The 12,319-nt window shown below is 30.7% G+C and overlaps 1 protein-coding gene across 1 annotated transcript; it reads left to right on the top strand.

Moving 5' to 3' along the window:
• The first annotated feature begins 6,017 nt into the window (after positions 1-6,017).
• LOC124926861 lies at positions 6,018-6,712 on the top strand. The gene has a single exon (XM_047467169.1). It carries the CDS (start codon positions 6,117-6,119, stop codon positions 6,612-6,614), a length of 498 nt encoding a protein of 165 aa, XP_047323125.1. The 5' UTR covers positions 6,018-6,116; the 3' UTR covers positions 6,615-6,712.
• Positions 6,713-12,319: the final 5,607 nt, after the last annotated feature.

Here is a 12,319-nt window from a genome sequence, read left to right as displayed (position 1 = left end):
CTAAGTGGGACCGGCTTCGTGAACATGTCAGCAGGATTATGATGTGTGCTGATCTTCTTCACTTTGATTCTCCTCTCAGTACGAAGAAAATGATAACGAACATCAATATGTTTGGTTCTATCATGATGCACTTGATCTTTGGCCAAACAAATAGCACTTAAGCTATCACAAAAAACAATTGCCTGATCATGATGGATACCAAGGTCACTGATTAATCCTTTCAACCATATACCTTCCTTGGCTGCTTCAGTTAGCGCCATATACTCAGCCTCGGTAGTGGACAACGTCACCGTCGACTGTAATGTTGCCTTCCAACTAACCACAGAGTCACCAAGGGTGTAAACATAACCAGTCATTGATCTTCTACCATCGATATCTGCAGCATAATCTGAGTCAGAATAACCAGTTACGAGACACTGGTTATTACTCCCATAAATAAGACCAACATCGGATGTGCCTCTCAAATAGCGAAATATTCGCTTTACCGCTTGCCAGTGTTCCTTACCAGGTCGAGACATAAACCTGCTAACAACACTAACTGAATACGCAATATCAGGTCTAGTGCATACCATGGCATACATTAAACTACCCACCGCACTAGCATACGGTACATTAGACATGTATAACTTCTCAGCTTCAGATTGGGGTGCGAATGCAGATAAATGATCAGTAACAGCAGCAGGAGTATTGAGAGCCTTTGCTGTACTCATCCCAAAACGAGACAACATTTTCAAAATATAACTCTTCTGTGAAAGAAATAGCTTCTTTTGAACTCGATCTCTTACTATTTCCATGCCCAAAATTTTTCGTGCTCCACCTAGATCTTTCATATCAAACTCAGAACTAAGAAGGTCTTTCAGCTTTTGAATCTCCGACATCTTCTTGGCTGCGATTAACATGTCGTCTACATACAGGAGTAAATAAATCAAAGAACCATCACTGACTTTGTTGTGATAGACACAACAATCATATGCACTCCTATTGTAACCATGTTCAATCATGAAATTGTCAAACCGCTTATACCACTGTCGAGGAGACTGTTTAAGTCCATACAAAGACTTCTTCAGACTACAAACATGTGTTTCCTTACCAGGAACAAGAAATCCTTCAGGCTGACTCACCAGTATATCCTCTTCAATCTCACCATGTAAGAAAGCCGTCTTCACGTCTAATTGCTCGAGTTCCAAATTCTGATGTGCTACTATAGCTAGTAGTACCCTGATAGAAGTGTGTCGGACTACAGGTGAGAATATCTCATTGTAGTCTACGCCTTCCTTTTGACTGAATCCCTTTGCAACTAATCGTGCTTTATATCTGGTCCCTTCAGCACTAGAGGTTCCATCTTTTCTTTTGAAAATCCATTTACACCCAATGACTCTTCTTCCCTTAGGTAAAGTAACCAGCTCCCATGTATTATTCTTGTGAAGTGATTCCATCTCCTCACACATGGCAGCAATCCATTGCGCAGAATCAGCACCATTAACAGCTTCATTGTAAGAAGATGGCTCGTTATGTATGACATCTTCAGCTACCTGAAGTGCATAACTTACCATTTCTTCAGTATCATTTATAGAGGGACTGATTGTCCTACTTCCAGGACCCGTTGAGATCTTTCTTCCCTCGATTGAATGAATTAGCCTGTCAGGAGCTTTAATTTGCCTTCTAGGCCGTGTTGCAATGTCAGATTGACTTTCAGGTGCTCCAAATTGATAAACTTCCTCAGATGGCTTATCAGTATCGTGTGTCATGTCAGTTGTTCCTTGAACTGGAGCCACCTCAAGCTCCACCTGTTTCTCGGTATTATTATTTTCTCCAGAAAGTGATGGCTTGATAGAGGAGTTAAGTATAAACTTCTCATTAAAGGTGACATCCCTGCTGAGGATTACTCTACCTTCAGAAGATGACCAGATTCTATATCCCTTGACTCCATCTCCATAGCCCATGAAAATACCCTGTTTTGCCCTTGGTTCCAACTTTCCTTCATTAACATGATAGTAAGATGTGCACCCAAAGACTTTCAAATGAGAATAATCAACGACATTACCAGACCATACCTCGTAAGGGATTCTGCAATCAATCCCAGTGTGTGGTGCACGATTTATCAGATAGCAAGCTGTTAAGACAGCCTCGCTCCAGTACTTTCTAGTCAATCCTGCATTAGAGAGCATGCTTCTAACTCTCTCTAACAATGTTTGATTCACCCTTTCTGCTACACCATTCTGCTGTGGTGTACCTCGGACAGTGTGATGTCTTGCAATCCCCATATCCCTGCAGAACTCATTAAACTCAGATGAACAGAATTCAAGTCCATTATCTGTTCGCAGCCTCTTAACCTTCTTTTCAGTTTGATTCTCCACCAGTGCCTTCCAATGTTTGAAGGTCTTAAATACCTCGCTCTTATGTCTCAGAAGATACAACCAGGTCATCCTTGAGTAATCATCTATGAATGTTACAAAATAGCTATAACCTCCTATACCTTCAACTTGAGCAGGACCCCAGCAATCAGAGTGGATATAATCTAGTGTGCCCTTAGTTTTGTGAACTCCCTTACTGAACTTGCGGCGATGTTTTTTCCCGAAAATGCAGTGTTCACACAACTCAAGGTTGGTAACCTTGTGGCCAGATAGAAGATCTCGTTTGGACAGAATTTGCATCCCCCTCTCCCCCATATGTCCAAGTCGCATATGCCACAACTTGGTTACATCAGGGTGCCGATTCACAGATTTGGATGCGACCGCAGCGGAACTTGTCAGCGTCTTACCTTGTAGTATATACAAAGTATTCTGTTTAATACCTTTCAGTATTATTTTTGAACCTTTACTGATGCACAATGTTCCTTCTTCACCGCTAAACTTGAAACCTTTAGCATCTAAAATGCCTAAAGATATTAAGTTCTTCTTCAGTTGAGGAACATGCCGAACGCCAGTTAGGGTCCGTATCTTACCATCATCAGTCAGAATTTTGATAGTCCCAATACCCACCGTTTTACATATGGCATCATTTCCCATGACAACGTTTCCACCATCATAATCTTCATAGGTATCGAACCATTCTTTATTCGGACTCATATGATATGAACACCCTGAATCCAACACCCACGTATCAATAGGGTGTAGAGAAGCGTTAGCTACAAGGGAAATGTCCTCCTCCGAGTCAGTGTCTCTGTCTTTATGTGCTATCGCAGCCGTAGAATATTTGCCCCTTTTCTTAGGACAATTATTCTTCCAGTGACCAGGTTCTTTACAATAATTGCAGATGTCTTTAGCATTAGGGCCCTTAGCTTTGTATTTCTGATCCTTCTTCTTTCCAGACCCTTTGTAGTTGACTGTGTTGACAATCAACCCAGATGCTTGATTGTCTACAATTTCACCGCTCGCCTTATGACGCAGTTCTCTAGTATGAAGTGCTGACCGAACTTCCTCTAGAGTTACAGAGTCTTTACCCACAACGAACGATTGAACAAAATTTTCAAACGAGTTGGGTAAAGATACCAACAGAATTAATGCAGCATCTTCATCTTCGATCTTAACATCTATATTTCTCAATTCAAGTAATATAGTGTTTAACTTATCAAGATGTTCACGAAGTGACTTACCTTCAAGCATACGAAGACTGAACAGACGTTGCTTCAATAACAACTTGTTAGTTAGTGACTTTGTCATGTACAAAGCCTCTAACTTCGACCACAGACCGATTGCGGTATCTTCATCTGATACCTCAGTAATCACTTCATCAGCCAGACAGAGTAAAATCGTTGAGTGTGCCTTCTCTTCCAAGACCTCAAGCTCAGCAGTGATTTTACCAGAGGAAGACTCCTTTGCAGGACCTGCAACTATCTTCGCCTTTTCCTTCGACAATGGTGCCCAGACGCCTTGTTGTTTAAGCAAGGCTCGCATTTTGATCTGCCACAGACCAAAACTGTTTCGCCCTGTGAATTTTTCGATTTTCAAATTCATTGAAGACATTCTCTCGCCAGAAAACAAAAGTGATAATCTGATCGGATCTAACCCGCTCTGATACCAATTGTTGTGCGGAATGCAAGAAAATGATGAACAATGAAGTGTGGAAATTAAACAGATGAAGAGAGATTTCTGATTGTCAAAAGATAAAGATAAAACGGATTACAACTAATGAAAAAGAATTGCAGCTATCTAAAGTCAGAAAAGAAACAAAACGTAAAACACCTAACTTAATAAGCATAACTGAATAAATGTGAAATAACTGAAATTATTAATTCCTATACTAAAGGCAAAACGTTACATCAATGTTTTTAGAGTAGATCAGATGCATATGATTGTCATTTCTTTTATTCAGTCAACATTAATTATTTTAACTTGAAAAAGAGTGAAATGAGGTTTGATGATGTGAGTTATTTAGTTAACTACAACATAGAACTCCTTATGAAATTTTAGTTTTTTCCTTAGAAAAACCTGTTATATTAAAGACCAAAATATTTTTAATTTTTTCTCTCTTTTCTAAATGATAAATTAATTTTAAATAATAAAATAAATAATATTTTTGAAATTTTAATAAATAAAAATAATAATTAGATGATGAATTGATGATTTATTTTAGGTAAAGAACTTTTTTTAAATCAAAATTTCAAAGAACACGTTTGAAAAAATAATTCTTGAGTTTTTTTCAAGATTTTTGATGTCAATATATAAAAACACTTATATATTATTTTCAACTCTTTTTTCCTTTTTTAGGTTAAAAAAAATATATTTTTAATATGAGAAATGATTAGGCGAGGGAATTCGGTGAGGGAATTTGATTAGGGAATGACTTGGCATAATTTTATTCGCTGAAAAAATCAAATAATTTCTCTCTTTTCTCCCACTTTTACATTTTTCAACCAATGAAAAGGTGGTGCTAAGTCATTCCCTCACCAAATTCCCTCACCGAATTCCCTCTCTCTCTCACTCCTCTTTTAATATTTTAACAGATAAAGTAATTATTAATTTTAAATAAAAATCTTTAAAAAAACATAAAACCCCAAAACAAAATAAGCATATAATGTAAAGTGTAAACAAATTATATGACCCATAACATTTATTATTTATATATAAATAAATAAAATTGTTTACTATTACGGTCACCTGTCCCATCTCTCTAAACATTATTTTAAATTTTAATTTTCATATTCGAAAACGACATTTTAGAGTTATTTGTATTCTATCTAGAAATGTATATTTTATTTTTAGAAAAATATCCTATTATAAATCAATTAATTATTTAGAAGGATGCGTAATCTCAATTATTTTTTATAAGTATGGTCATCATATGAAGAAAAAAACTGTTATGAAGGCAACAAAAATAAATATTTTAAAAATTATATCACACAAAATTCATATTAAGACATACAAAATTAAGAAAAATGATACGAAGAATGAATTTAAAAAAAATATATAAATAATAACTTGGCACAATTTAATTATTTAGAAAATAAATAATTTAATTTCCTCTATATATTTATCTTCTTTTTCAAAACTAATAATATAATAGCACATCATATTTCTACACTATCATTTGTCCAAAATTAAAACATAACTTATACTTATTTAAAATATATTTTTTTTTTATAAAAGGAGAGCTGGCATGACATCCCACGACCATATCCTCGAACCTTGATTAAATGGAATCCAATTATGACTTATTTTAAAATTTTTAAAAAATATATATTTTTCTTATTCATGTTGTGCATCAAATATATATATATATATTTTTTTTTTTTTAAAAATTATAGAGATACTCTCACAAAATTTTAGTTTATTAAGTCAAATATTTCGAAGACACTCTTGTGGGTATATTCAATTTTATTTATTTAAATTAAAAAAAAAAATTGATATAAGTTTAGCTTTATTATTCATATTTATTTAAATTATAAAAGAAAAAAAAGGAGGTTCCATACTTGATATTCTTCCATTAATATTTCCGATCTAATTTTCCTCATCTCCATATCTTGTCTGATTTTGACCCAAACCCGGACCATCACTCCCTCTCTCTCTATATATTCCTTTCCATTCCCTTCTCTCTCCTCATCCCTGCACTCCAATCACGCTCTCTCTCCTCCCTTCCACCGTCGATCTTCCTGTTCTAAAAACAAAAAAGAAAAAATGGCGGAAACACAGGCTAAACGCCAGAGAGACGAAACCCTAATTGTAGAAGAAGACTTGGAGGAGGACCCCAAACGCCGCAAATCGTACAATCAAATACTCTCTTTCCTCGATGAAGAAGATCAAGATGATTCCAACCAAGATGTTTCTTCCATCTTTACCACTCTTCAACGTGAACTCTCTTTTGACTCCGACCCGATTACCCAACCCGATAAACTTTTACAACCCGATAACCAAGACATTGGAGCTGCTAAGGAAGATGAAGATAGATTATTGAAACGGTTACTCGAAGCCACCGACGATGAACTCGGCTTACCGACTGGTCCGGTAACCGGTCAAAATAACGATGATCATGATGATGGGTTATTGGTGATGGACGGTGGAGATGATGAGTTTGGTTTGATGTCGTCATCGTGTGGTGGTGGAGGAGGATTGTGGGAGTTGGAAGATGAAGCTGCTAATTACTATACGTGGTTTCAGTCTGAACTTTTTATGTAGAACAACTTAGAGGGGTTAGTTAATACAAAATGGAAACATGGAGGACCACTTTACTTAAAAGCTCTGAAGAAGAAATGAAGGCGTTTTTTTTGTTTTCATTTTTTTTTAAGTGTAGAAAACATACATTAAGTATTGCCTGCCTGCCTTATTTATTTAATTATTAAATATTTAAAATGAATCAGATTTTAATTTTACAAGAAAAAAACAAAAACCAAATGAGAAGATATATAAAAAAAAACTCCAGCAATGACCGCTACTCTCACAAAAGAATATCCCTATTATCTATCTTTCAATAGTCTCTTTTTTTTTATAAAAATATAAAAATTACTTCCTCTGAATATTTGAATCAGGTGTCATGTAAAAAAAATCTCAACAAAATAAATTAAATTAAAATTATTGAAAACTACTCAGACCAATTATTATTAATATTATAATAGATTGAATTAAATTTGAGCACTTTTATCATGCAATTTTCTTATTATTTGGAGTTCGTTTATTAAAGTTACAAAATGTCCAAATAATAGATTAAGTCTTTTCTTAAGAAGTTGAGGTAGAAGTGAGATTGTTGAATCAGATCTACAATAAATTTATTTTTTCAAAAAATAAGGTTAAATTACTCCATAATATTTTTTTCATAATTCACTATTCAATGAAATATTTAATTATACTTTTCATTTAATTTTCAAGTTCAAACAAAATATTTTAAATTCACGTCCATAACTTCAAATCATGGATAGTGTGAGTGTGAAATTATAATAGTTTTAACATAAAAAAATTAAGTCTTACATAAAAAAAATTGTGTACACCAAATACATGTGCTAAATAATCAACAACAAACCATATAGATTAGAGTTCTTTTGCTCTCTATTTCTAGATCTATACATAAAACCTCCTCCATTACTCAAATTGAAAACATTTAGGGCAATGTCAGGTGGAGTTAAGCCAATACATTAAACTTCTTGTTGGATGAGAAGAATTATCCAATCAAATTGATATTATGGAATAATCATAACTCTTTACAAGTTAATTTTTTTTTTAAAGTTCTATATATTAAAAATGATAAAACGACAAAAACATTACATGTATAAAACATAAAAAAATACAAAATATTACTTAATTATCGAGCTCGTAAGTCCTCAAAAAAACGATTAATTCCCTACGGACTCTACCGACTTTCCGGAATGAATCTCAGAAAATATCATAATAATAACTTTATAAATGATAAGAATCAAACGACTACGATAAGTGAAAATTCGACGATTTCTCTCTAACCATGAAAAATAATTGGGATGGTAACCCAATTATGTAGGCTTGTCATATTAGTCGTATCAATCCAAATTTCTCAACAACTACCCAAAGACTCGGGCATCATCCAATGAATCTCATTGATACTCCACAAAAGATTTCAGATACTAGACACACTCGACAATGTAAGTAAGTGAGTTACCGATTCAACTTCCTCGTGACACATACGATAACAACTAACCATAATACAACTTTTTTTCATGCACATACCATCCGTAAGAATTCCACCGTGAATAATATTTCATCAAAAGAACGAGATTTTGGATGGAATCTTTGACTCCCAAAGTTTCTCCCAACAAAAATTATATGAACTCATATTTGCGAACAACTTGTAGCAATGTTCCCAATAAAAACTATCAATATTTTGGCAACACATAACGTCTTGTTCAGACGGGGATACTTGTTTGCGTCCACCAGAGTAAAATTCTATTATGAGACGAACTCTCAATAATGTTTAATCTCATTCTATATCTAATTCGGCTAGCGAAACCATTAGATCGAGTATCAAACATGTCCTTAACTGTGTAATTTCTGCATACAACAATGGAAGCAAGCTCAAGATAAGTCGTATCTAGACGTATCTAGACGTTTGACACTACATCAATTGTCGTTCCAAAAACTAATCGAAGAACCATCCCCTACAATAAATCTTAATTGCTCACGAAAATTTCCACATAGAATAAATTCCCTCCAAATGTTATACTCCGCTGAATAATTAGACATTTTGTGGACTAACCAGACCAATCGTAACCATACTTACATTTGATCGTTAATGTCCAAAGACTATTTGGTTTCGTTGCAAATTTACAACATCATTTTAATAGAAGAGTCTTATTAAAGGAAAGAAGATCTTGAATATCTCTAGTTAATTTAATTTTTCTAATATATATTACAAACATAAGTTGACTAAGAGAAAGTTGTGTACAATTTTTTCAATAAAACATCAAATCCCAACAACATATATATGAGACATAGCATTACAACTGAGAATGTGTGATAAAAGTAACAACAACATGATAAGGGCAATAATTTAATTTAGTTTATATTTATGAGAGTGGACGGCCGGCCAACTCCAAAATTAAGTCAATGCAAAACTTGCAAATTAGTTATTGTTTCATATTGGGGCTTGTTCAATTACGGGTTATTTGCTATTATTCTTAAATAATCACTTTGTTCAATTAAATTTATGAAAATTAAGTTATTTATGTGAAAAAATATCAATATGATATTTAAAAAAAAAGAAAAAAGAGAATGATTTGAGTGATATGTTAATGAGGCATTAATTATTTGAGAATTAAAACTTGAGCTTTTTTTTGAATAACTAAATATTTAAAAATATAGATTATTGAAAATTGGGTTATTTAAGAATTATTTTAACTAAAAATAATTTAGGGTAATTCATAGAAAAATTACAAATTTAGTATAGTATAATAATAATAATAATAATAATAATAATAATAATAATAATAATAATAATAATAATAATAATAATAATAATGTGATAATAGATGTTATGGGTTACTATTGATTGAAGATGTGAAGGAAACATGACAAGATCTTGTTTGATCTTGGTTTTGTTAACCAAAACCACTAAATTTTTTGTTTCAAATAATTTATATATTTTAAATATTTGAAGAATAAAGTTATTAATAATGAAATGAAAGAAGAATACATAAATAAATAAATAAAACACATCAAACAAGTTGTGGGTTGTTTGTTCTTGTTGGATGCAATAAAATCTTTGAGGAATAATGATAGGACAAACACAAACAAGTGTCTTTCGAGTGGGGGCACTATAGACTAATATAGCTTTAATTTTAATTAAATTAATAACATATAAATCAATATCTGTAAATTTCAAAATATCTCAAAAACAACTATATATGAAACAAAAACACATAGAAAAATAATGTAATATACCCACACCCATATATATATATATATATATATATATATATATATATATATATATATATATATATATATATATATATATATATATATATATATATATATATATATTGATTAAACTTAGAAGTAACATAGTAGATTTATGTCATGTAAAATATCTTACAATTTCTCCAAAGTAAGACTCTTTTAAAAGATACAAAGGCTTACTGTTTCAATGAAAATATGATTTAGGGAATCAGATTTTATCAAATTTAAAGAAAGGAATGAGAATCTCCTTGATGAAGCTAAAAATACCATTAATAAATATAAAATTTAGATAAAAAAGAAGAAGAGTACGTTTATTTAATAAGTGAGGTTATTTTAAAATTTATTATTATTTAAAAATTTATGCAATTAAGATTATTCAGCTATGTAATGATTGTAGCTATTTTAAAGAATCCAAAAATATTAGCCCTAACAATCCAAATCAAACAACACCTTACATTCTCCACAAATATCTCATGACTTGTGATTTAGAATGAAATTTTATTTGCTTAAATTTGAAAAACATCAATATTATATTTATTTATCAATTCACTCATATACTTCTCTTTACATAAATTAATATATATATTAAAATTTCAACTATTTATTTTAACTTATCAAATAACAAAAGAATTGAAAATTATCTCCATTCCAATTCAATCATAGCCTTGATATATATATATATATATTTTTAATAGTAAATTATATTTTAAACCTTATCCTCACCAAACACACATAATCAATGGTAAATTCAAACAAAAATAAGTTGAAGTCCTAGTTTGATTCCAAACAATATTGTAATGATGAAGAATATTAGGCCTGGTTTGGTATATGTTATTTAAATAACTTATAATCCAAAAAATATCGTATCATTCTCTATCTCCTTTATCATATCATTTAATTCATTATTCAAAATATTAAAATACCTTTTATTTTATATTTTTATTTTTTATTTTATCATTATATATTAATTCCTTTAAGTTTTTAAAAAATATATATATATATATATATACTCACCTAAAAAATCATTACCAATTATTTAAATAGCCAGATTATTTAAATAAACCAAATCCAATCGAACAAGGCCTTAAGCTATAAACTTTTAAAAATGGAATCAACTTAGCTGGAATTATTATAGGGTTTGATACTTGTTTGTTTTGGAAATATAGCATATTCTCTCTTCTTTTTTAAAGGAGTTTGTGACATATTTCATAAAGTAAAATAATATACAGATAATTTATCATGATAGTTATTAAAATGTAAGAGTATTTTTTTTTTTTTTATCTTAAGTTAAATTACTCTTCAAATTTAAATGGGTAAGTCATAGAGATAATATATGTCTAGCTTGAGGAATAAATCCAAAATAAAAATAAATAATAGAGACATGTACTTGTAAAAAAACAAGATTGGGCTCCATGGTCATAGATTTTTGTAAAGAAAATGTATTATAAAAAAAAATCAAATTAGGAGAACCAATTTTATTAGTAAAATATATATTATTTTGAATTGATTAATTAAGAAGTTTCTAGAGATTTGACTAAGGCTATCGTAAGAAAGGAGGGTTGCGTATTAATAAAAAAATGTTTTTTATTGACCATTTTTTCAGATAAATATATTGAACTTTTTATTTTGGATTTATAAAATTATTTTTAAGATATAATTTGAAAATAATGTTTTTGTTTTAATTTGGATCACTATTGGTTGGTTGTTTTTCAGCTACATATAGAAGTATATATATATAAACTAACAGTTTATTTTTAGATAAACAATAAGATTAAATGACTATTTAAAATATATATATTATTATTATAAAAAAACAATTAATTCTCATATAATGAATAATTTTAATATTTTTATTTAATTTTATTAAATAATATAATCATTTAACCAAAATTCAAAATAAAATAATATTTTTTATTGAATATATTTGTTTTGAACAAAATGGTTTTATTTTAAAAGAAATTAAATAGATCGCTTTAGAATTTGTTGTTCTCATAAATATTAACTTTTTTAATTTAAATATTTTTTATATCTTTTTTAAATCAGATTTGATAACATTAATGAATTAAAAAACTAAATATTATTATAAAGTTTGAGATGTTTTATTATATAGAAAGATAAAGTAACGTTAATAGAGAGAATAAGATAGTAAGGGAAAGGTGGAAGTTCTAAAATGCGCGGTAGGTTGAGAGAACGGGTGGGGACCGCACACACCTTTCAGATGGTGCCAAATAGACGTTACGTGGGACCCACCTCTACGCTCCCATTGGTGGTCCTGACATGAAAACGTAGTCGCTGATTTCTTATCCTGCCACGTTACAACTTGCATCTACACATATTTATTAATGTTATTTTTTTTATATAATTTTGTTACTATGAATAAATTGAATTAAATGAATTTTTGACAAATAAATTAAAATAATTTTAAAAAATATCATTAAAATAAATTTCAGTTAATAGGTTAA

Source organism: Impatiens glandulifera, chromosome 2, assembly GCF_907164915.1.
Source record: "Impatiens glandulifera chromosome 2, dImpGla2.1, whole genome shotgun sequence".
Classification (NCBI taxonomy): Eukaryota; Viridiplantae; Streptophyta; class Magnoliopsida; order Ericales; family Balsaminaceae; genus Impatiens; species Impatiens glandulifera.
Note: the sequence above shows the minus strand (reverse complement) of the source record. Positions and strands in the feature narration are given on the sequence as shown.

What these genes read in the sequence shown, in the direction of transcription:
- LOC124926861 (XM_047467169.1), top strand. Translation starts at nt 6,117, where the DNA reads ATGGCGGAAACACAGGCTAAACGCCAGAGAGACGAAACCCTAATTGTA.